Source organism: Eretmochelys imbricata, chromosome 2 (assembly GCF_965152235.1).
Source record: "Eretmochelys imbricata isolate rEreImb1 chromosome 2, rEreImb1.hap1, whole genome shotgun sequence".
In the NCBI taxonomy this organism is placed as follows: Eukaryota; Metazoa; Chordata; order Testudines; family Cheloniidae; genus Eretmochelys; species Eretmochelys imbricata.
Window position 1 is genome coordinate 219,735,622 of NC_135573.1, and position 25,111 is coordinate 219,760,732.

Below are 25,111 nucleotides of genomic sequence, written 5' to 3' on the forward strand. Positions count from 1 at the left end.
TTTCTGAGGGTACGTCTGCACTGCAAAATAAACCCAAGATTAGTAGAACTTGAGTTAACAGACCCTGGGCTCATTAACCTAGGCCTTGAGCATCTACATGCATTTGTAACCCCAGGTTAGGAATTGTTGAACCCTGGGGCTCCAGCATCTACACTGCATTATGTGGGTCTGAGTCCAACCACCCATACCCCAGACTTCTTATCTCTCTCCCAAAATGTGGCCACTCTAGCCCTTTGTTCATGGGCAGTGTAGGAAGATTTGACTGTCCAGAGGACAAAGAAAGTTATCTTGTGGGATTGAGGGATACTATTGGCAGACTTAGAGAGCACTTCTCCATTCGAGCTGCATCTACACTGCAAACCAATAGAACTTGAATCCTGGCTCCTTGGTCTGAACCCTGAGTTAGGGTGATTTGTGTGTAGTTGGAAGGAGGGTTAGGCTTAAGCCTGAGTTCAACTATGGGCTTACATTGCACTGTAGACATACCCTAAGCCACCTTGTATATCTTTTATAATAAAGATGTTTGATCAAACATCAAGAGACAATTCAAAGGAAAAACAGAGAATTACTAAAAACAAAACAACAAATTCATACCCCTGAGGAAACAGCTATACCAGCCTAATCCCCGTTGTAGGCAGCGTGAGGTTGATTGAAGAATTTTATCGCCTTTTGAGGAGATGGATTAACTACAGAGACAGGAGAAGTGAAGTGTCTACACTGAAGTTGCTGAAGTGTCTACACTGAAGCACTACAGCAGTGCAGCTGCAGGGGTGCAGCTGTGCTGCTGTAGCATTTTAAGTGTAGACATAGCCACAGTGGAGTGGGAATGAAATCCAGAGGAAATTCATGAATAGAGATATGGTATAAACAAATCTGGTCTTTTTGTATATTATAAAGAACAAAACAATTTGGGCTACATTTCCAGTACTGTGCTTTAGCAATATGTGGTTCTAAATGCAGTTGGTTGATAAAGTGTACATTGCTACCTTCCCCCCCCCCCAGGGATTAGAAGGCCCTCTTGGACCAAAAGGACCGCGAGGACCACAGGTGAGTGAGCTGAAAGTTATTACACAATAAAGAGAGCTACTTATGCTGTTGTCTGTAACCTTGTTCTGTATTTATCACACAATCCATTTTATTGCTAAACTCTGCAAAGTTGCACATTTTGAGAAGTAAAGTAAATCATGGCAACTCTATGAATTTCAGAAAAATTTTTACGACCAAATCCTGGCCCCTGCTATGTATCTCACACACAGTCTAGCCAGAGCTGTGTGGCTCAGCTGGACTCCTCAACTGTAGAGTTTTCCACATACTGTGGGAGATGTTTCTCCTGTTAGGTTGACCACATAGCACCTATGTAACTGCCAGATCCCATAGCTAGAGTCTAAGGCTTCACCCCTCAACGACCATATATGGCAGCCTCCCTGATATCCTAGCAAGATGGGCAGAGTACTGCCCAGATGAATGATAGCTGGAGAGATGGAATTGGCTGAGCAGCTCAAATGCCAATATCGTCATCAAATGTGCATAGTCTACTGAGGACCCATTGCATCAGCCAGTGACCACAGTTGACGGGCATCATATTAGACATTGTAGAGTAAAGTTCCCGGATCTGGCTCAGTCCTGCAAATCCACGAATCTCTGAGGCAGCCCCACAGGTGACGCCATGTAGGGTCAAGGCATGCATGCTTTTGCACGTTGATGGAGAGTCTGAGAGCATGGTGCGCTGGCGTATTTTTGTCCATCCAGGTGACATGGCCAAAGAGCAAGCAGTGCTGCTTTGAATGTAATGAGCAACTGGAGGAAGGCCAGATCTCTGTGAGATTTTGGCATTTCACACAAAGTCGAACCACTTTAGGCTCAGGATTTGGAACTGACAGTGCCTATGGTGTGTCTCTAGCCGCTCCAGTTCTATCTGTAAGAGGTTTCTGACCCATATAGCAGTGCAGGCAGCACACAGGTTTGATAGATCCTAAACACTAATATGAGAGTTTCAGTAGCAAGAGTGATGAGTCAGAGTAAGGTCCCATCCCATTGATAAGAAGATGCTTCTTGTTGCTTGAAAAGGGATGATGGACAATCCCTTCATGGCTGCCAATCCCCCATTCCAAGCTCCCTCTCTCTCTCTTCCCCTGCAACTTCCACAGTCCCTCTCCAGAGAAAGAGTGAGGACAGGGATCTGGAGATATTTGCTTAGTATAGCGGGGACCTCAGCAAGTTGTTTGTGTCTCCCTAGTGGCTCCATATGCTGGTACTGTGGAAAGTGCATAGAGCCACTCCACTTCTGCACCCAGCCCAACTATTTCTAGATTGAAACACCACGAATCAGAGAGATTTAGACCTATCATAAAATGAGAAAAATCAAATAGTCACCATTTACCTACAGAAACTAAACTCTCCATGCAATGTGTGTTCAGTTATGCATCCTTTGTAAAATACCCAGCTGCTAACTGTTACAAATTGAGCCATTTCTGAATTCTGGTAAAAAATAACTTAGGAACAATTTAGTAGGAAAACAACCCTGTTATTTTTAGGTGAAGTCATAATGAACTGAATATTTTTTTCTTTTCAATATACAGTAGTCAGTGTAGTTTTTAGTTCTGTGATACTCTTGTTTCAAAACTAATGTTGGAATTGTTAATATTATAGTATATTATATTAATTATGTTATATTATATTCATATTATAGTATATTATGGTGTACATTCAGTTTGTTTGGAAGACTTCTGAGGCAAAAAATTGCTGGAAAATAAAAACAGATCAATGTTATGCTAAAATAGAGGATTAATCCATTATGTTCAGCAATTTACTGTAACTATGAACTATGGCAACTAAATAATTACAAATGAGAATAAAGTCCCTTCAGTGACCAAAAGGAACATGCCAAACAATAAACTGGATAGTGATTTATCTCATTTACAGAAAATTACATTATTAGATTCCCTGCCATCCCTGTTGCACATTTTCTACTGCACAGGCATTTCTTCATCTCACTTCTTGGTAATCTATTTTTCACCAAGACAAATACATCAAAAAGAGTGATGTGATTTCCAAAACTTCTGTTAGGAATTCTTTTCAATGTTTGTGTTCTCATAGGCTTAAAAATTATTTTGTTTTCTTATGTATAAGTCCCTCATTTATTAACAGAATAGAGTAGAATTTGTTTTTATTTAAACACATAAAAATTAGTGGCAAATAATAACCAACTCAGAACGACAAAGCCCAGGAAGTACAGAATAAAGGCATATATTTACATACATACAAACACACATACTGTTACCAGCCTTACCTGAGCAAATCAACTAGTCTCAACTCAGTCAGAAAGGAGACACTCAGACAACATTAGCTATCCCCCTTGTTCCTATGGGAGGATTCTTTGCTAGGTTGTGTGATTTGATAATTTGCCTTCTAGAACTTTAACTGTTTTGTGGTTTTGGTGATGGTTATGATGGGTTTTTTTTTAATAATTTGTGAACTATATTATTTTGCGATTATTTAGGGGTACTGGTGTGTTGTTGCATGGTGTGTAGAGCAATTGGTATGGTTTATTAAGCAAGGGAGAGGTACAATAAGTTGATATTTTTTCCAATCCTGCCACAAAGGGTGCAAAATTAAGGCTTTTACAAGTTTTGTAAACAAATTAATTTGGTACGAATACGTCTGATTTAATCTTTGGTGGGACTGCCTTTACTATTCACTTAAAATTGTCAGCCACCATTATTAAAATACCTGTCCTCCTTTAAAAGATCGGTTTTGTCAGTTCCTTGGGTGGTCAATAAATATAGGTTTCCCACTCCTGTACTGCAGCTTCAGCACTGGTGTGATTTATAGCTGTGAGAACATGTTTGTACCCTCAGGGAAACTGAGCATTTTGGATTCTTGCCAGTTCTTTTTCTTTTTACCAGCATACATTTTTCTAGTATTTCCCAAAGTTTCTACTGTAATAAAAAGCAGTTTCCATGGTTGAAACCTCTTTACTGCTCATGAATATCTCTGCCCATCCACAGGAAAACTCCATGAGGCCTCATAGGGTATGTCTACACAGCATAGAAAAACCCGCAGCTGGTCTGTCACAGCTGACTCAGGCTCATGGGGCTTGGACTGTGGGGCTGTTTCATTGCTGTGTAGGCTTCCAGGCTTGGGCTGGAGCCCAAGCTCTGGGACCCTCTCACCCCACAGGGTCTTAGAGCCTGGGCTACACACCTAGCCCGGAAGTCTACACCGCAATGAAACAGCCCCACGAGCCCATCAGCTGGCACAGGCCAGCCACAAGTTTTCCTTTGCTGTGTAGATATACCTATAGACAGAGACACAAAGATCTGGTTATCAGCTCTGCTGCTGGGAGCTGCGATGAATTGCACTTCACAACCCCATTATGGGCAACCTGCCAAATGGTCCTGGGACTCCCAGTAGCAGACTATGGAGATAAAGATCTACTTTGGGTGTCAAGAAGAATTTTAAGGGCTGTACGCATAGGATGTATAACAGTTCCACATTTTGGCTGTTTCTCACAGTCACTCATCAATCTGCACCCAGCAGCCTGACCACCCATTTGGGATATGGACACACTCATGCCCCACACCTTTGTGTAAGTGCTGCAGACTGGGTACCTTACATACTGCTCACAGAAGTCAGAGGATTGTTTTGCTTGTGTCTGAGAACACAGCTGTGGTCACAGTAACAACTAGTTCTAAAAGTATCTTGCAGAGTGCAATGTTTTTCAGAAAATCAAAATAAACTACAGCTCAGTAGTAGATAGCTGGCCTCACAGAAGTGGTTTCTTTACAGACTTGAATGGAGAGAGAAGATGGTGGCTTAGTGAACTTGCTTGGGAAGGGAATTCCAGGCATAGAGGGCAGTATGGAAGTATCACAGAGTCCAGAGCTGGAGAAAGAGAGGAACAAGAAGCTCCAAATTAAACACATGCAAATTATATGTAAAAGTACAATCTACTTTCTGCAAGAGCTGGTTATTATTATTAATGTATATTATGGTAGCACTTCAAGGCCAGGGATCTGTTGTGCTAGGCACTGTACAAATGTATAACAAAGACAGCTCTAGCCCCAAAGATATTTTACTGTATTGTGTTCAAGACAACATTCAAAAGAAACTTATGTATCTTTGAAGAAAACTAATTCTATGGTATTTATCTTGGTTAGGGAATCAGTGGACCTCCAGGCGAGCCAGGTCCAAAAGGTATTCAAGGAAAGAAGGTAAGATATAGAACAGTCTGTGTGGAATATGGAGTGTGTGCAAGATAAGCTCTAGCAGAATGCTAGATTACAGTTTTATCACTGTGATGTCATGAGTTTCTTGACAGTGGTGTGCTCAGCATGAGAATGATGTACTGTAGGGCAGTGTCATCAGGGTAGTAAATCTTAACGTTACTGACAAGGCTCTCTGGTTCTAAATTCGTTCAGGCAGTTTGCTACAAAATCACTTTTTAGGCTGAAATATTTTGCGCTTGAATATTGTTGAAGTAGTTTGATATGTTTCTGTTTTGCTGTTATGAGATATTCAGATGCGAAAGATCTCTTAACGAGTTGAGTATTTATGTGATGCTTTTTTGTGTTCTGAGGACTGAAAAATGGCATTAAAAAAACATTAGATGAGGATTTGGTCCTGAATGAAGACCAAGGTCTTTGACCTATTTAAGATATAATGAGAAATAATGAGTTGTTGTAACCAGAGCTAGTTAGAATTCATTGGTCCAAGTATCAGAGGAATGTAGGCATTCGTCCTGTTCACAAATTATTAGCAAATTGATTTATGCAAATGTATTTGTTTTACTCATAAAATTTCCATTATCTTCAATGAGTGTTGTGCAGTTAAATCCTCAGACATCTCTTTCAAAATATAGGGGCTAAGGTTAACACCTGAAAGTTATCCATTTTACAGCAGAACTATGGGCAGCCTAAAGAATGAAATACCATTTTTAGGTTCCATTGGAATTGGGTGTGCAATTTGGGATATATTCATGTTTTGTTCCTGAGGCAACAAGTCCAGTTGAAGACACAAAGGACCAGCTTTATATGTGGAAAATATTTATGATATAAATGATTATGGAATCTTGGTCTGTTAATTTTTTTCCTTTCCTGACAGATGCTTTTCTTGTTCTTTTTTGTCTATCTTTCATGCCAAACAAAATTAAGGGAGCCCATAGTCGATTATTTCAGCAAGAAAAAAAAAGGGTGATGGTTCTGAAAGAAACTATTCATGCATTGGCAAAATAGCCATGTCTCTACTAATCCTGATTTAAGCTTTGCAAAAGCTAGAAGTCTTGGCTTCTTTCTGTAATTTCACATTGACAGCGCATGGACAGTATTAACAGCTAATCTTATTGTATATTGCATTTACGTCTTCTGAACTGTATTGGTGCTTTCCTCTTAGTTTATATATGTGTATATAACATATATTTGTATGTGCATATGTATAAAATTGCATTTGGTCTTAGCTGCAGATTGTGCAAAATTCAGCCTTGGACCAGCATAGTACTAATTTGAAAAGACACTCAGTAAAAAAGTGGCGTTGAGTGTTCAAAATTAATTGTCTCTCACTGATTCTAGATTAAATTAGTTCAGTGTACACATAAAAATATTTCTCCTAACTGCCAGCTCTACAAAGTCACCCAGAGTTCTGAGAGACAAAATGGGTTCTTCCTGGTTTATGCAACATCGCTTGTAATAAAGATTCTGCAAGCCAAATTCTGCCCTCATTTACACTTTGTACAATTCTACTGTTTACTATCTAGATTTAAATCTAGTTACAGAATCTAGGTATAGAAAGACAAAGATATAGATATACTTTAATTACCTTGTGCCACAGTTAAGCTTTGCATCTCTACACAATGTAATTTATTTGAGATGAGTAACTTAATTTTTTTTTTTTGCACAAGACAATGAATGGTTGTTCACAGCTTAATAACCACCCATTCAGCTAGTGAAGATCAGGGCCTTTTCCACTTAAGTTTCATGATAGTCAGACCCATAACAATCTTCTCAACTTCTGTTATCCTTACAGAAGGATTATTGAGCAACTCTTTTAAAATTAGTTTTCCAGACACTTATTATGATGAATTTGAAAAGTAGGAGTTACTTACAGCCACTCTTTCCAACAGTATGCATAATCAGTCTAGTCTCAGCGTAATAGCAATACAGCTATTCACTTGCCATGTAGAAGCATTTGTTGTCATTTAGTTGAGCTGATGTCTGGCTGCATTCTGATTTTGGAAAATTAAGGCTGGCTGTCCAGAACTGGCACAAGTATGGCATAACTCAGAACACTATTACTGTACATTTCTGTTCATGATGAGGTCAAGTTAGCTCGGACATGCCCTGGAAGAGGACTATTCAATTATAGTGAGCACAACAAATTCAGGGTACATGTACAGCAGCTGGGAGCTTGCTTCCCAGTGGAAGCGGACAGACAAACTTTGCAGTGTAGCCAGGGATAGCACAGATGGTGGCTCAGGCCACCTGACTCAGTTTCCAGTGGTCTGAGTGGATTTATACTCAGGCAGCTAGCCCGAGCTGCCAGCCATGCAACCACTGGCTACATTGTTATTGTTAGTGTGCTAGTTTGAGAAAAACTAGCATGTTTGTCTACTAGTGCTGGGAAGCACACTCCCAGCTGCAGTGTAGACGTACCCTAAATCCGTCATGCTCACTAGAATTGAATCATCCTCTTCTAGACATAGGCTTGAGCTCAACCCCAACTTCTGTCTATATAGAAACCTCTCAGACTCAGGCTCAGACTTAGAGTTCTAGGACCCTTTGGTGGAGGGTTCAAGCCCAAGTCAAGCTGGTACCTAGGGGTCGAGCCCGATTGCTTTGCATTGTAGACCCCGCATCCCCTGACTTGGGTTCTGGAAGTACACCAAAAGTATCCCATAATGCTATGAGCCAATTTCCTTTGTCCTCTCTGTCCCAAAAATCTCCAGTCGACTCCAGGGAAACAGAAGTGTCCCCCCTTGGTGTAATGCAGCAGTTTGGTGAATCTGTGTTTAACCCTTCTATTGTCTTCTGAACACTGAGCTGCAAACAATATCAGACAGCCTTCTGTGTTTGAAATGGAGATTGAACAGAACAAGTCTGTTGCAATGCTGCTTCATGGTCACGGGAGCACAGCCAGATTTTGGTAAAGTCTGGTGGGAGGCCAGTACAACTATGGACGTTAGTAACAGTACGCAGAGTGATCACACATACCAGTGTAAGCAGAGTCAGAATGAGCTCTACCCTGACAACTGGTGGTGAGCTGTGGAAAAGGACTTCAGGGGCTGATCTCATTTGCATGGGCATACCCACCCTGCCTAGCATGATGGGACTGCTTGCCCAAATGGTCACTTTGGTTGCTGTGGGATCCCCACTCTCTTTGTTATTGGGGCAGGAGTAATAAAGTGTTGTTATCTTGGTTATGTGAATCAAGGGCAGTAGAACTGTACTTGGCATTTTATGACTGAGGGACTTGCCCTCAACTAAGGAGCACTTGCTAGGCAAGGGACATGGGTTCCAAAGCCCAGTGAATTGAGAGAAGCTTGAGATAGGTATGTGTACTTAGCAGCATGGTCCCCCTTCTGAGGGCCTTAAACACTACTTTAATCCATCCTCTCTCCACTGTGTAATAACAGAGCTGATTTTGACTCAATTAGGAGGCTTGTTATATACTGCAGAGCCAAAATCACTGATACCTAGGTCTAAGCCTTAGACCTACATTGGGCTTGTGGTTCTGAGTGTACCAGTATTGAGGCTCCCTTACTAATAGCTGAAATCACTAAAGTGCTGAAACAATGAGGAGTCTTGTGGCACCTTAAAGACTAAAAAATGTATTAGAGTGTAAACTTTTGTGGGCTATGACCCACTTCTTCAGATGTATGGAGTGAAAATTACAAGAGCTGAAATCACTGAGAGCTGTGTTGGGGGGGCTGAAGACATATTGGTGAGCGGCTAGCAGAATGGCTAGCGGAGAGGAGTGGCCAGCAGGACAGCTGGCAGAGAGGCGCAGCCAGCAGGGATGGCTGGTGGAGGGGCACTGCTAGTGGTGAGGACTGCAGCAAAACCCCACGGAAAGGCGTGGACATTGGCTGTCGGTCAGAGCAGCAGAGCATGTAAGCTGCCCCCATGCCTCCTCTGTCTTCCACCCAGGCTGAGGGGTAAATGCTGCAGATGAATGTCTGAACTCTGGGGGCTGCACTGACCAAGAACAGAAACTGTGGGTGCGGTGACTTTTGGGTTACTGGACTTAAGACCCTGAGGGAAAAAGGACACTGCCAAACTTACTTGGGGGTGGGTCTTTTGCTCATGGTTTGTGTTATGAATCCTGTTTGTGGTGTTCCCCACATAATGCCACATTGTTTCCCTCCTTTATTAAAAGGCTTTTGCTACCCTCAGACTCTATGCTTGCGAGAGGGGAAGTAGTGCCTCTTAGAGGCACTCAGGGAGTGGTACTCAGGGAGGTGGTACTGGGTGGAGGCTCGAGCTGATTTTGCACTGTGTTCTTGAAAAGAAACCCCTAGATACTGAACCTGGCCCTTGTTGCTGCCAACTCTGATGGGCAGAAGGGTTACACCAGCAAATGACAAAGAAGCTGGCAGCTTTCCAGATTTATTGGACTGGTGAACAGTGCGGGGAGAGGATTACGCGGCTCAAGAGTGAGTACCAGAAAACCAGAGACCAGAACTGTACCTTGGGCAACTCACTGACATCATGCCCATTTTAGGATGAGTTTGAGTGGTTGTTGGGCACTGTGCCAAACATGGAGCCAATGCACCCTGTTGGCCTCAGAATTGAGCATGGGGACTGATGGAAGCCAACAGCAGGTGCCATGTGAGGACAGAGAAGTGACTTTGTTGCTAAAACTGGTCCCAGAGGAGGCTTTGCAGCAAGCATCCTGGGGCTGTACTCTGAGGAACTGTTTGATGCCCCCTTCAGGAACAGCCCACCGCAAAGCCTGCAACAGACACAGAAGGGACAGAAGACACCCTTGAGACTGGTAAGTTTCTGTCTCCAATTTAATATTTATTAATACAGTAATGGGAGGGATTTCCACACTATGAACCAATGCAAAAGTTATGAGAAGCCGTAGCTAGCAGTGCATATCTGCTAATCATGACTGGTGTGGAGAAAGTAACTAAGCAAGTTGTGACAAAGCTCCTGCTCTACCTTGGTGGGTCTTGTGCTTACTGGCGGATTTGCTCAACTTGGAGCTTCACGGCAGCCCTCAGCTTATCCGTTTTTCTGAACCCACAGTCCAGGTCGACTCCTCCTGTGTCTGACCAGGAATTGGGAGGATTTGGGGGGAACCCGGGCCCGTCCTGTACTCCGGGTTCCAGCCCGGGGGCATGTGGAATGCAGCTGTCTAGAGTGCCTCCTGGAACAGCTGTGCGACAGCTACAACTCCCTGGGCTACTTCCCCATGGCCTCCTCCCAACACCTTCTTTATCTTCACCATAGGACCTTCCTCCTGGTGTCTGATAATGCTTGTACACCTCAGTCCTCCAACAGTCTGTGTTCTCACTCTCAGCTCCTAGTGCCTCTTGCTCCCAGCTCCTCACACGCACACCACAAACTGAAGTGAGCTCCTTTTTAAAACCCAGGTGCCCTGATTAGCCTGCCTTAATTGATTCTAGCAGCTTCTTGATTGGCTGCAGGTGTTCTAAGCAGCCTGTCTTAATTGTCTCCAGAAGGTTCCTGATTGTTCCAGTACCTTACCCAGGGAAAAGGGACCTACTTAGCCTGGGGCTAATATATCTGCCTTCTATTCCTCTCCTATAGCCATCTGTCCTGACCCTGTCACAAAGTGTTATTTACTCCTTCTCATTACACAAGAACTGGGGTAACCAAATGAAATTAATAGGCAGCAGGTTTAAAACAAACAAAAGGAAGTATTTTTTCACACAGCGCACAGTGAACCTGTGGAACTCATTCCAGAGGATGTTGTGAAGGCCAAGACCATAACAAAAAAAGAACTAGATAAATTCATGGAGGATAGGTCCATCAATGGCTATTAGCCAGGATGGGCAGGGATGGTGTCCCTAGCCTCTGTTTGCCAGAAGCTGGGAATGGGCGGCAGGGGATGGATCACTTAATGATTACCGGTTCTGTTCATTCCCTCTGAAGCACCTGGCATTGTCCACTGTTGGAAGACAGGCTACTGGGCTAGATGGATCTTTGGTCCAACCAGTAGGGCCACTCTTATGTTCTTAATGGTGGATGATATGCCACCATTGACTTGGCTCACTCCACCCCACCCAACCCCATCAGGAAATGCAAACAGTAAACATGCTTTGAAAATGAATTTACACATTTTTGCTAGGGGCATTCCTGTTTCTAAAAATAATAACTTACATAGCCATGGCTGTAAGTGTGCTACTCTGTAACCACTCAACAGTTTAACAAGCTACCTGCAAACAGTTAACTATATGAGGGTGAAGGAGGTGGAAATGTGTTCCATTTACTAATTTAGTCCATTTCAGGTAACGGTAGTCCATGCAGTCCACAGATGACAATGTTATACTTAGAAAATAAAAACCAGCAGGATCTTATTTAGGGGATAAGACAATATGCCACATTTATTGTGAATACAGAAAGAATCAGAGTAAGCAATCAGTTCTAGCTATAACATTCCATTCACTCACACATTCATTCACCCACACACACAAGTTCTGCAAGGTTGTTATAGTTACCAGCCTAGAAGTTGCTTGTGCCAAGTCACTGACCAGGTGGCCTGGACACAAGGATGGAGCTGAGTCTTGTCAGATGCGCAGCTGATGCTCCTGGAAGTTGGTTGCAGAACCAGACTCAAAGTCCTTAGTCTTCAGGGTCTGTCTTTATAGGGATACATCCTCATGCAAGTCTATGGTACTTGCCTCATCATGCTGTTCTCACGTTTGAAGTGATAGTCAATCACACAGATGGTACAGCAGTGATGGTTTGTTGTTATCTTGTTCTTTGGTTCTTTGGCCCCCCTGTCCTTGGGGCGGTTGGGAGTGGATTCTGGTTTGATACATCTGTGATAGTCTATACCCCTATATTCACCTCTTTTACAGGACTATGATACATTTCATACAAAGTATGCTTTGTGAGGTACAGTGTACTATATTTATAAGACTCACTGATATAAGAATCAACCAATCAAAACCACGGGGACAAAATTATTCCTATACTAACCTATACTCTGCTTGTAAGAATCAATCGCTTATAAGAATCAAATCATCTGAGATGGATCTGATTCTTATAAAAGAAGTGCACTTTATCTGTTGAAAACTCATAATTTGCTGATCATTATTGTCATGGTAAAATATGTGTGGCAACATTGAATGTAAAGTTATAAGATTCTATGGTATGATATTACTAAGACATGTTCCAAATCTGGAGAGCAGTCACAAGCCAGTTCCTCAGAGACAAAAGGCAAACTGACACTTCAGCCAGGTGTCAGCTAAATCAAATGGACCATGATCTGGTTCAGTGGCCATTCTTCGGCAGAAAAAAGAGTATGGGTGAAAAATCTACATCTTGACAAAAATAGCTTGGGGTTCTGATCCATGCAAACTGTCTGTCTCCTGAACCTCAGCTGGAGATGATTCTCAAAGAAGAGAAAAAACTATAAGAAGGGAGAGCAAATATTCCTCCCTTTATATCTACCCATGGCATCAACAATACCTGAAGAACAAAGGAAGCAGCATTGACTGGGGGAGGGATCCTGACTGAAAGGAATTCAGCCATAAGACAGCTAGAATATCTGGTGAGAGGGATGTTGCTCTGAATTCATTTAGCTTGTAAGTTAGGCATTAGTTGGATTTTATTTTTATTTTCTTGTAGCCGATTATGACTTTTGTGCCTCATTACCTGTAGACACATGAAATCTATCTTTCTGTAGTGAATAAACCTGTTTTATTTTTTAATCTAAACCAATGTGTTTGGACCGAAGTGTTTGGGAAACTCCATTTGGGATAACAGTCTTTGTGCATATCATTTTCTGTTAATAAAATGACAGACTTTATATGAGCTTGTACTGTCCTGAAGAAAGCTGGGCAGTATAAGATGTACATTGCTGGGGGAAAGTCTGGGACTGGGAATTTGCTGATGTTGCTCTGCAGTGTAATTCAAGAGTGGCTGGCAACAGCACTCATACAGTATAACTGGGAATAATTTACATGTTGGAGGCTATGTGTGAGCAGATCAGGAGTGATAGCTTTCACACTGAAGCACTGTAAAGGGCACCCCAGGTTGGAGAATTGTGAGCACACAGTTGTTCATCAGTCCAGATTGTATCCTTGGTAATGTCATAGCATCCCTCTTACAATATATTGAAGTTCAGTTTGAAAAGTAATGTTCTTGAAATTCCGCAAGGATTTTTTTCTGTCTTTCTGCAGTGAGCTATTTGGCTTGCTGTGTTCTTCAAATACTTTGTGGAGCCAAAGGTGAGCAATTTCCCCCTGAATGAACTGATGACAGTGAGGGGCTGCTGAATCAGTACACTCAGCCTGAAACTGCATCTACCACAGCTGGAGCTGGATGAACCCAGGCAACGGAAATCAGGGTTGCTTTTGTGCTCCCACGTTATGGACTTGCATGGCCCCATGAAAGAGGAGGAATAATACTTCTATGAATGTGCTTGTGAGGGAAAGGGGCTAACTGATTGGGAGGGGGGTCAGTGCTTGTGGGGGCTTGATTGCCATGCAACCTATTTCTAAATGACAAGATGACATGTGAAATGGGGATGGAGGTGGGGATGATCCACAGTATGGAAGTGACTGAAGTGTCAATTGCTGTACCTAACTGTTGTGGCAAGGCACCTCCTCTGTCCTGCCAGGCTTAACACTTCCCCCTCTAACGGTGATGGGGCCTGGACTAAATTAGCCCCACTCTGGACAGTGTTTGTCTTCCCACTCTGGGTTTATCAGTATTTTCAAGGTAGGTCTTTTGGCAGGTCCCAGGAGTGCTCCTCCTCCAAACAAATTCACAAACACAAAATAAACGGGAATATCTTTTGCTACCCCTTGCTAGGGGGGCTGGGAGGGGAGGGGTGTTGTCCTGTTATTCCCCCTGGGCTGCCAGTCCTTTGCCTAAACCCACATTCAGTATGGTTGTTTCCTCTGAAGGGAGGAGAGCAGCCTCTAAGTGGAGAAACCTATCTCTCTGCTGTCACTATCCCTACAGCAGCTTGTCTCCTCCTCCTCTCTTACCAGAGGATGGGTTTTTAAAGGTGTCAGGTAGCCCTTAATTGGACTCAGGTCACCTAAGGACACCTGAGGTATTACCTTTTCAGCTTATAGTGAAAAGGGCCTTTATTATTCTAGGGCTAATATACCTGCCTTCCACCAATCTCTTGCAAGTCTGGAACCCAATAGGACCATTTTCTTGCAAGGTTTGGAGGGCAGGGTGGCTGAGTGGCTGCGGAGATGGACAGGAATGCTCCGGTGCCTTTCCCTGCAGGGAAGGGCACTCACGCTCAACCAACTTGTCCTGTCCATGCTCTGGCACCGACTCAACTCCCTGAGCTGGGCCCCAGGTTTCCTGGCCCACCTCCAGAAGTTGGTTCTGGAGTTCTTTTGGCCAGGACTGCACTGGGTCTCTGAGGGGTTCTTGAGTCTCCCCCTGGAGAAGGGAGGACAGGGCCTGATTTGCCTTCACACTCAGGTGTCCATGTCTTCTGCCGCCAGGCCACGCAGAGACTTCTTTATAGTGCAGGTAGTCCGGCGAGGAGCACATTGGTGCACGCCTTCCTGCGCTGCTTCCAAGGGCTTCACTATGACCAGCAGCTCCTTTATCTCCATCTGAGAGGTCTTCCAACCAGCCATTGAGTTTTCCAAGCTGTTCTGGACTGCAGCACAGGATACTGCAGCGGGGAGACAGGCCATGCTGTGAGTGATGTGGCAGGAGTTGGTAGTCTTGCAGCCATTAGTGATATCAGCTGCTCAAAAAGCTATTTCTGTTGAGCTCTGTCCTCTCCCTTAGGTGCTGCTTTTGTTCCAGAAACTGTGAAGCATGTGCCTGTTCCGTTGCTGAAACCGTGTCCTCAAGCTGTGCAGCCAGCCGGAGCCTTTCCTCTTGCCTCTGGGCATGCCTTTTCTTTAGCCATAAGTCCCCCTGTCTTTAGTACTGGACCTGGTTGTTGTCCCTGCCTGGAACTTCAACGATGACTTCATCACAGAAATGCTCCCTCTTGGAAGGGTCTGTGCAGGCACTTTGGGCAGGCTTGTGTAGCACTGAGAGCTAGCTGTGGAGGTACAAAAGCCAGTAGAGTTCAAGGGGGCCTGGAACAGGGCAATACACCAATGGGTATTTTCTCAAATAACTCAGAGCAGGAACGCAGAAGTCATTCTTGTGGAATTTCAAGGACATAAAATATGTCACTTTACAATATTTTGTGAAAGGGATGCTTTAGTCCACTGAAGCTCCCAGGACACAGCCTGGTTAATCACAGTGAAAAGTGTAGAGATAATGGTAAGTTAACTGAAAACAGCTTTCATAGCGGCTCTGGAAAATATGCCCTTCCCTGAAATCTGACTGCCTCTCTGTAGTCCCTGCTTCAGGAAAAGTTTGCAGCTATTAGTAAGCCTACGTTTTAGTCATGAGTATTTTTAGTAAAAGTCATGGAGAGGTCACGGGCGGTAAACAAAATTCATGGCCCGTGACCTGTCCACGACTTGTACTATATACCCCTGACTAAATCTTGGGGGAGGGGAACCTAGGGGGCACCATGGGTGCTGGGGGGGGGGACAAGGGGTGACCCAGGTGCTGGGGGGAGGGTGGCCCGGGACCCCCGCTGGAGCTGGGAGGGCAAGGTGAGGGGGTTGACAGGGCTGGCAGGCTCCCTAAGCGGCAGCTCCTGGAAGTGGCAACAGGCCCCTGCGGTGCCTGGGGGAGGAGTCGTGGTCAGATGGCTCCATGTGCTACCACCCCCCCGAGCACCGGTGCAGGTGGAGGCAGCGCATGGAGCCACCTAGCAACGCCTCCATGTAGGAGCCGAGGGATGTTGCTGCTTCTGGGGAGTCCCCACCATGAGGTAAATGCTGCCCAGAGCCCTCACCCCCCTCCTGTGCCCCAACCCCCAGCCCTGAGTCCCCTCCACACCCAAACTCCTGCTGCTGCAGGGGAAAGGGGGCGCAGTGGCCCAAGACTGCTTCAGCAACAGCTGGTGTGGCTGGCCCAGGGGCCACCTGAGCTGATCAGGTGGCCCCTGGGCCCGCCACACCAGCCGCTGTAGAAGTCACGGAGATCCTGGAAAGTCACAGAATCCGTGACTTCCATGACAAACTCACAGACTTAGCTATTAGCACCTGAGATGGGGTCAGAATTTATGAGGGAATCAACAGGATGCTGTGTTAGCTTCCACAGGGCTTACCTGGTTATGGCTGTGTGCAAACATAGGTCCACAGCCTTCCTCCTCCCCAATCCCAGCACATTGAAACAAAAATTCAAACCCAGTCATACTTGGCACAAATTACTTTGTCACCTATTGACAGCATGGACTACCTCTAACTGAAGTGGACTAGATTTGTAATTGGAACACATTTCTACCTCCCCCAGCCCTACACAGTTCACTGTTTCAAGTGGCTTAATAGACTTCTTAGTGGTTACAGAGAGGCATACTTACAAGCATGGCAATGTAAGGTTATTATTTGTAAGGAAGTAAGCAGGAAAGGCTCTAGCAAAAAATTTGTCTTTCAAGGCATTCTTTGCTGTTTCCATTACCCAGTCACCATTTTCAACTCCATGTGGTGGTGGGAATGGGGAGGAGGCAGGAACCAAGGTGCCTTGATACAATCTGCCATTAGTGGATACATGTTGCTAGCCAGGGCTTCTCATGACTTTTGCATTGGTTCACAAAGCAGAAACCCCTCCCATTACTGGATTAATAAACTTTATAATGGATCCAGACATTTACTGGGCTCAGAAGTGACTTCTGTATCTGCTGCAAGCTCTGCAGTGGACTATTCCTCACGAGTGCATCAAACAGGTCCTGCGAGTACGGACCCAGAATTTTCTGCTGCTGCTTCTGTTCCAAAGCCTGCTCTGAGACCAGTTTCAGCACAGTACTTCATGGTCCTCACACAGTGCCAGCTGCTGGCTCCCACCAGTCCCATACTGGATTCTGGGGCCAGCAGGACATCATCCTGGCTGACCTGGTCATCATGCACCATTCTTGGCTCAATGCTGCAGGGACACATAAAACAGGCATGATGTCAGTGAGTTGTCCAAGGTGTGATTCTGGTTCCTGGTTTTCCCGTACTTGTTCTTGAGCCACTGAACCCTCTCCCTGCACTGGTCACCCGTCCAGTAAATTTGCAACGCTGCCACCCATCTTGCTATTTGCTGGTATGTGTGGTCATTCCTGGTACTCTTACTAAAGTCCACAGTTGTGCTGGCCTCACAGCAGAGATTCACCAAAATGAGGTTGTGCTCCCGTGACCGTGAAACGGCACGTTTTGCAAAAGGCTTGTTCTGTTTGGTCTCAGTTGCAAACACAGAAGGCTCTCTGCTGGTGTGTTTGCAGCTTGGTCATCAGAACACTTACAGAGCTGTTGCTGTATGCCACAGGGGGTAATTCACAAATGGAAAAGTATGCTTTTTTTTTTTTAATCAAAAAATAAAACGTACTTCCTGCAGCCAGCAGAGAAAATTGTTCACTGTGAATAGTTTCCCTAACTTTAATGCTGTGCCTCTCTGGTAAATTCCACAGATGTAGCAACATTTTGGATTAAGAGTCAATCCCTACTAATAATAGTAAACACAAAATTTCATTAAGAAATATTTTAGGTTGGAAGTCGATATCAATGATAACTACCTAGCACCAAAAAGTATTAGAATTATGTTATAAAAACTAAATCTCAAATTGTGAAAGCCTGTAAATGAATTGTTAAGAGGTGCTGCTATTTCACTCATATATGTTGTAAATTCCTTCTTTACTTACTTTCGTACAAGGTGTATCTCCCCAGGCGATCTTAATTTTGCCTCCTTGAAATTTAATTAAATATGTGTAAAATTAAGAAGAACATACAACTAGGAGACTGCAATTATACCCCTTTAAAATGAAACTGGGTTTTTTCAAATGTGCTATAATTAGTATAGTAGAGAGTATATTCTACAGTGATGCATGTTACTTATAGTGATTTTAAAAAGTATGTGGAAGATTTACATCAGGAAGTTAAATATCTTTCTTGTAGTGTGCACAAGCTTTAGTATTCTTAAAAAGTAAAGAAACTGTTTATACTGGTACTACATTGAATTTAGTGAGCATAGTTCTCATATTAAATAATGAATTATTTGGAAAAAGCTAAGAGGAGAAACAGCAATTATTGTTGAGAATGTGCCAGACCTAAAACAGTGGAATTTTAATGCCTGGTGATATTAAACCCAGATCAAATGGTATTTTTTGTTGCCATTATCGTATTTAATTTTAAACTCAATTGAAAGAAGATCCCAGCAAGAGAAAAGAAAGGGAACTCAAATGGGTGCATGAAAGAGAGACAATAACTAAAAAGATTTGGGAAATCTTGTTTACACTTCCACAAAAAATTATGTAATGTCCAGGCTTTGATAATTTTGGTAATTTGCACACTACCTAAAATCCTAAGAAGATAAATCCATCATAGGTCACACACACACACACACACACACACACACACAGAGGTTGTGATAATATTAAACAACAGTTTCTAAAACAGCATTTCCTTGGGGTCAAGTGGTTTAAGTTTCCAACTTATTGCCTATGGTATGGTAGGGTTTAGGGTTTTTCCCCATCAGTTGTGAAACTATAGCCAATATCAACAAACATTTGGCAGAATAGTTTCCATCGTAATCCAAATACTCTTAGATTTCCTGTTCTGTGGAAAAGAAATAGCTATGTCAGTACATACTAACTGTGATAGTAACTGCTGAAAAGCTGGTTAAAATCCAGTAGTCACTTGAAGGAAAAACTATGTTTTACATGATTAAGAAACATCTCTGGGCACTATTTGAGCTCAGTGGGACTCCCATCGGCAGTCAGCACAGCCATCATGCATCCCCACCTATGTAAGCACACACACGGCTAGAACATATGGATATCTGAGAAAGAACAAAGTGCATTGGTTTAGGAAATATTGCACAGGGTTACCATCTTTTGAAAGTTCTATCACAAATTGCTGGAAGTGGATGCAAAACAGGACGTCTCTTTGGAAGGCAGAAAACTACTTTTGTAGAACACTTCCTAACAACAGAGTTAATCTCAGCTGAAAAGTGAGTCAGTGCTGATCAAATAGTGCTTTTCAGACTGAAGTGAGACCCCCACACAGTTGCCCGGCTATAGTCGCTGTCAACATCAAAAAATTCAGCCAGGGAGTTCTGTGATATTTTACTAGATTCTACAATTAACTTATTGTCATTTTATAAATACTAGTACTAGATGAATATAGCAAAACTAAAACCAAATCCCAGTAATGGGTTTCATTATTTTCGTTAAATTTGCTTTATATTCACATGGCTCTTTGCGATCACTCCCTGTGAATATTTTAGCAGAGGATTTTGCTGGCAGAAACAGTAATAGTACACTTTAAGCAAACATTGCAGAATATTCAAGGAAAGCAAGTGTAGAGGTTCCAATCCTCATTGTCAGGGACCAGGGTGTAGGCAGTCTTGTCTAACAGTCACAGTTGGGCTGATGTCCACAAGTCAAGGACAGCCACAAAGCATCAGTCAGCCAAGCAGGGATTAGAATAATTGCTAAAGCCAGGATCAATAGGTAAATGTCAGGGCAGTCTCTGACCAGGGTTGGAGACCAGAGATCAGAGGTTCTTCATGGCTAGACGAGGAGGCAAGAGGCAGGGTCAGAGATTGGAGATCAGAAAGCAAGGTTAGGTCTGGAGCCACAGCAACCCAGCAGTCTACATAGTTATCCAGACCACTTCCTGGACCACCCTCCAGAGAGTTAAATAGTCAGCATGGGCCAATCAGAAGGCTGTAGGGTGCTGTTGCTCCAGTCCCTTTGGGTAATACGTCCTGCCGTGCCTAATCTCCACAGTGCTCCTTGGCAGCTACTTTACATGATGTCCTGGTGGCAATCTGGGAACATCAGCTGTCCCAGGTGTTGCAGATGTGGGTTCTTGTTCCCTGGATTCTTACACTCAGCTGCACTGAGAGACATAGCACAGCTGCTGTGAGTAAGGCAAGGATGGCTCTATGCCACATTTTTGCCTTCCCCACTCCCGGGGCCGGCTAGAAGCTAAACTAATCCATGATGCAAATTAGGTGCTGATCCAAAGCACACTGAAGTGAAACATTGCCATTGACTTCAATGGGCTTTGGATCAGGCCCACACAGTAGCCACAAAGCTAGTCTAATTTATGCTGGTTGGATTAGTTCTCTTTTTATCAACCAGGGATTGCCAGAGCACGGTGCACTCTGGCTCAGACACCCCCTACATGGTGGGGAAGAATGAATGGTGTTATTCTGGCTCAGTTGGCTTCTTCCATCAGGAGAATCCTCAGCTTTTGGTTTATGGCAACTTTAAGTCCTCTTTGTCTTGTTGGGGCAACACAAACGATGCTTAGTTTGGCCTGAAGTACTGGCCCAGAATTTGTAATTGCAAATATTCATGCTGGAACTCTGTTTCTGAGGGTTATGGTCCTCCATTCAGTGACTAGAAACATACTCCGAGACCTGTGTGTGCTGTGTTATGTGTGCAATCAAAACAGCTAAAACTCTGAGTATTGAGTACTCACAAGAAGCTATTTACAAACAAGGTCAAGAGCTCTATGGAGAACTTATTTGGTCAATACTTTTGAACAACTAATATTCAAGAAAATGGGCAGCTGTTTGTGGCAATTCATGAACAAGAAAGAGGAAACAGTTCTGTAATAAATTAAATAGATGCATTCAAAGCTGCCAGTTCTGCTTTAGGAGAAGATTTTACAAAGGTGTCTCAGTAACAAGATTTCCCCCTCCAATACACACGCTCTTCCTGTAAGGGCCTGATACTGTAGCTGTTTCATATGGCCCTCATTACTGTAGTATCTGAGCACCTCACAATCTTTTTAATGTAGTGTTTCATCTCTGCGAGGTCGGGTGGTAGTATTATCACTGATTGGACAGACGGGAAACTGAGCACTAAAGGCCTTGTCCAAGATCACATAGGAAAGCTGTGTAGGAGCAGGGAACGGAATGTGGGTATCTCAAGTCCCTGGCTAGTACCCTTGGACCCTCCTTCCTCTCAGCCTTATACCAGCGGCAGTCCTAAGCTGTCAGCCAAAGCCACAGGAGATTTTTCCTTTGTAAGGAAACTTTGGGTGGTGCTGAGCCATATTGGCTGTTGTGCCATACCAACATGTCTGGGGTTTCCCTGTGCTCTGGCTGATGGAACAGAATCTTGAGACCACCAGCAGACTAGCTTATAGAAGAGCTATATGGATTGCCCATACATTCCTAGTATCAAAGGACAGCACAAAAAAAGAATAAAACCGTGTTTGTACCCTGCTTCATGATCTGCACTGAGGGCAGCTTGGGCACAGCCTAGGAATGGGGTGAGAAAATTCAATAAGGTCTTACTTAACACCTATTGAAGTCAGTCAATGGAAAGTCTTGTGTTGCCCTTAATGGGAATTGAGCCAAGTAAGTACACCTGATAGTGAGTGATGTACTGCAGTTGGCTTCAATAACTGTACCCCAGATAATTATTACCAAGTTGTCATGCACAACAACATTAATAATATTTTTCCTTGCACATGAAAAGCTTTCCTCCCTCCAGGTCTGGGTGGCGCTCATGCAGCTTCATCTGTCTCAAGTATTAATATTTAGCATTGCTTTATGGTCTTCAAATCATTTGTCCAACCAATCTCCTATAAAAAAATCATCAAGCTTCTTTGCAGAAGGCCAGCACCACATTGGTTCGTAGAGCTTCTATAATTGTTTTATATCCTGGCAGCTCTTGCTTTATTTATTTCTAGGCAAGACCACCTGTTTGGTGACTTAAAGGCTCAGGGGATTGGTAATAGGCTCTTTTAGTCATGGGTTCAATTCCAGCCCACACAGAAAGTTACCACAATATAAACAACAGGGAGACGCCAGCAAATTCCCCCCATCCCCAGCCTTGCACCCCAGTAATGTACCGTCTTACACTGCTGAAGACCTTCTTGAGCAGTATAAGATCATTAATTAGCTTGCCACTCCATAAAAGGGTCATGGACATACACCAGCCTCTGTAACCTGAGCAGATTACCTAAGTACTTTAACCAAAAACATGCTGATTAGATAAAACATTAAAATAAATGTATTAACTACAGAAAGATAGATTTTAAGTTATTGTAAGTGATAGGCATAAAGGTCAGAACTGGTTACAAAAGGAAATAAAAAATAAAATCATAGTCTAATTCCTAAACTTTATCAGGCTTTATCAAGATTTGAATCAAAGTTTTTCCTCGCCTTACTGGATGTTGCAGGCAGAATTAAGTTCACAGTTCATATTAACGAGAAACCACTCTAGCTAGGACCAACCCTTCTCCCCAGTTCAAGGAGGTTTCTCTTTGTCTTCCAAATGATCTTGCTTCCAGGTGTTGAGAGGGGGATGGGAGAGGTGAAGTGTTGATGTCATCGTCCCTCATTTTATACTCTCCTCCAGGTGCTGGAAAGATCCTTGTTGTGTCATGGAGGTTAGCCAGCCCTATTGTGTATGTGCTTGCACAACCGCCTTTCATGTGAATTGCAAATCTCTTGCTTACTCCGCTGCTGGTGAATGCCTGGTGGTGGTCACTTACCATCTGGCTGAATGTTGTTGACCCCTTAGTTGCCACTGAAAAGCTAGTCTGTGGACGTTTTATAGACTTACAACATGTTTCAGTAACAAACATATAGCAGAACTTCATAACTTCATATACAAGGATGATACATACAGTTCACAGGATAATAAAGTTCAACAGATCATAACTTTTCAAATGATATCTCACAAGGCATATTTCAAACAAAACAATCATATAACAGCGGTGAATGTGGGTACAGTAAAATCACAAGCCTTGCGTATAACTATTTTGCTATAATTATACCAGCGCACTTCTGCCAGGAAATTTTCTCATGTAGACAAGCCCTTAGAAGCATAATTACAATGTTCAAAAAAGTGTCTCAGGTCAAGCAGAAAAGTGAAATTCAGCAAACCATGAGGTGGTTCTGTTTAGATGACGTATGGAGTCAAATCTTCTCTCTGCATCAGTCAGAGGTAGAATTTGAATCCACATCTTCTACTTCCCAGGCCAGTGCCTTAACCACCAGGCTATAGAGTGAGAGGGTAAAAATAATTAACCATTGTAAAAATTTATCAAGGGTCATGGTGGATTTTCTACTGTCAATTTTTCTAAAAAATATGCTGTAGGAATTATTCTGGGGAAGTTCTATGTTCTGTGTAGTACGGGAACTCAGACTATATAATCACAATAGTCTCTTCTGGCCTTAGAATCTAGAAGTCATTCTCATTTTCTCTTTGGCCCCATGAGTATTTAAGTATTTCCACACCGTGGAACAGCTTCAACAGAAGAGATTGAGGACCTGTTATTCTGGAATAGGCTATAGCTTGGTGGTTAACAGGCTCACCTAGGCAGTAGAAGATGTGAGTTCAAGTTCTGCTCCTGAGTGGGCATTCAAACCACATCCTAAGCTAGTGGGTTAAGTTTATAAGGGGATGCATGTAGGTATGCACACATACATTTTGTGAAGCTGGCCCTGAACATTTGGTCCTATATGAAATTTACTGGGTCAAATTTGTGAACGGTTTTGGATTGACTGAAACTGCATTTTTGGGCAAATGAACAATTCATCCAAAAATGTTCATCCCCTTTACTCTGAAATGCATAATTCACTTACCTAAGTCACTTTTGAAAATGGCACTTAAGAGCCTAAATTACTTAGATGCTTTTGAAAAATTTACCCTTCATGTATATTTCTGTATTTATACAGATTGTACTAAGGATTATCCCAACTCAGGATAATTATTTCTCATCCAAATGGAACCACCCCATAATACCCTGAATTTCAACTTTTCTGCTCAGCCTACGAAGGGGCAAAAATACATATAGTAGAATGTTTGCCAAGAAAACTAGAAAGCAGACAAGTATTAATTGTGTTTGTATTATTCTTGGCCTTTTTCTAATAATCCTGCTGATGGGAAATATTTAATAGTCAGTGTTTATTTTTGATAAATTGATATTAAAACAAAATGTTATCTTTTTCAGTCCCAAATAACCTTTGAAGTAGAACTGGTAGGATGGAAAATCTGGTTCCTGGGCAATCTTATTTATTTTTAAATATTTTTAATCAAACAAAGGGAGAAAGAAAAACAATGCAGAAATAGGTCCAAATTCTAATCAGAGTTACACTGGCATAAATTGCATTCAATAGAGTTAATCGGGAGTTATACTGGTTGAGATCAGAATCTGGTCCAAAGTCTCCATGAAAATGAGCACCATCATGGAAGCTAAATAACATAGACTGCCTCAGAATATAGCAAATGCTATTGCTATGATTGGTATTTTGACAGCAGTGACTGCTAAATATACTGTATATACAACAACACAAACTAGGTGCTGTTGGAAGCCAGCTGGTGTATTATTCTGAGCTATACTTGTGAGCATTTCTGTTCAGCTGTTGAGAACTGACCTTTAAAAGCTACATTAATTATGAAAGAATGATTTTTCAAAGTGTCAGAGTTTATATTACGATTTCCTATCAATATATTGTGCTCTAGAGGAGCGAGCATAGGACTGGTAATCAATGTCATGTTTGCATAAGGCTTTATTAAAGATGCAGTGTTACCTGTCTGGTTATAAATTGGTAGGAAAATAGCTACAAGTGTAATCAGGACATTGGGGCAAATTATATACTATTAAACTCCTCTTCTTGCATCTCAGTTTAACTCTTTGCGAGAGGACAGGACAGAGTTCTGGGGGAAACATCCTGGCCCCTTGAAATAAATGGCAAGTACTTAGTATACAAAGAGATTGTAGTGTAGACATAGCCTAAAACTAAGTTAAGTTAAACCGCTGTTGTATATCCACACTATGCTCCTTGTGTCGGCTGAGTGCATCCACAGTAGCGGCTCTTGCATCAACACAGAGAACAGTGCACCCTGGGTAGCTATTCCCCTGCGCAAC

At 42.9% G+C, this 25,111-nt stretch overlaps 1 protein-coding gene across 1 annotated transcript in view; it reads left to right on the forward strand.

The window, feature by feature from the left end:
- The window catches only part of COL28A1 (collagen type XXVIII alpha 1 chain), a 113,282-nt gene that overhangs the window by 16,686 nt on the left and 71,485 nt on the right, over positions 1–25,111 (forward strand). The window contains exons 9-10 of the mRNA XM_077809387.1: positions 1,003–1,047; positions 5,160–5,213. Coding sequence (XP_077665513.1) covers positions 1,003–1,047; positions 5,160–5,213 — 99 coding nt within the window. The remainder of the gene's footprint in view (positions 1–1,002; positions 1,048–5,159; positions 5,214–25,111) is intronic.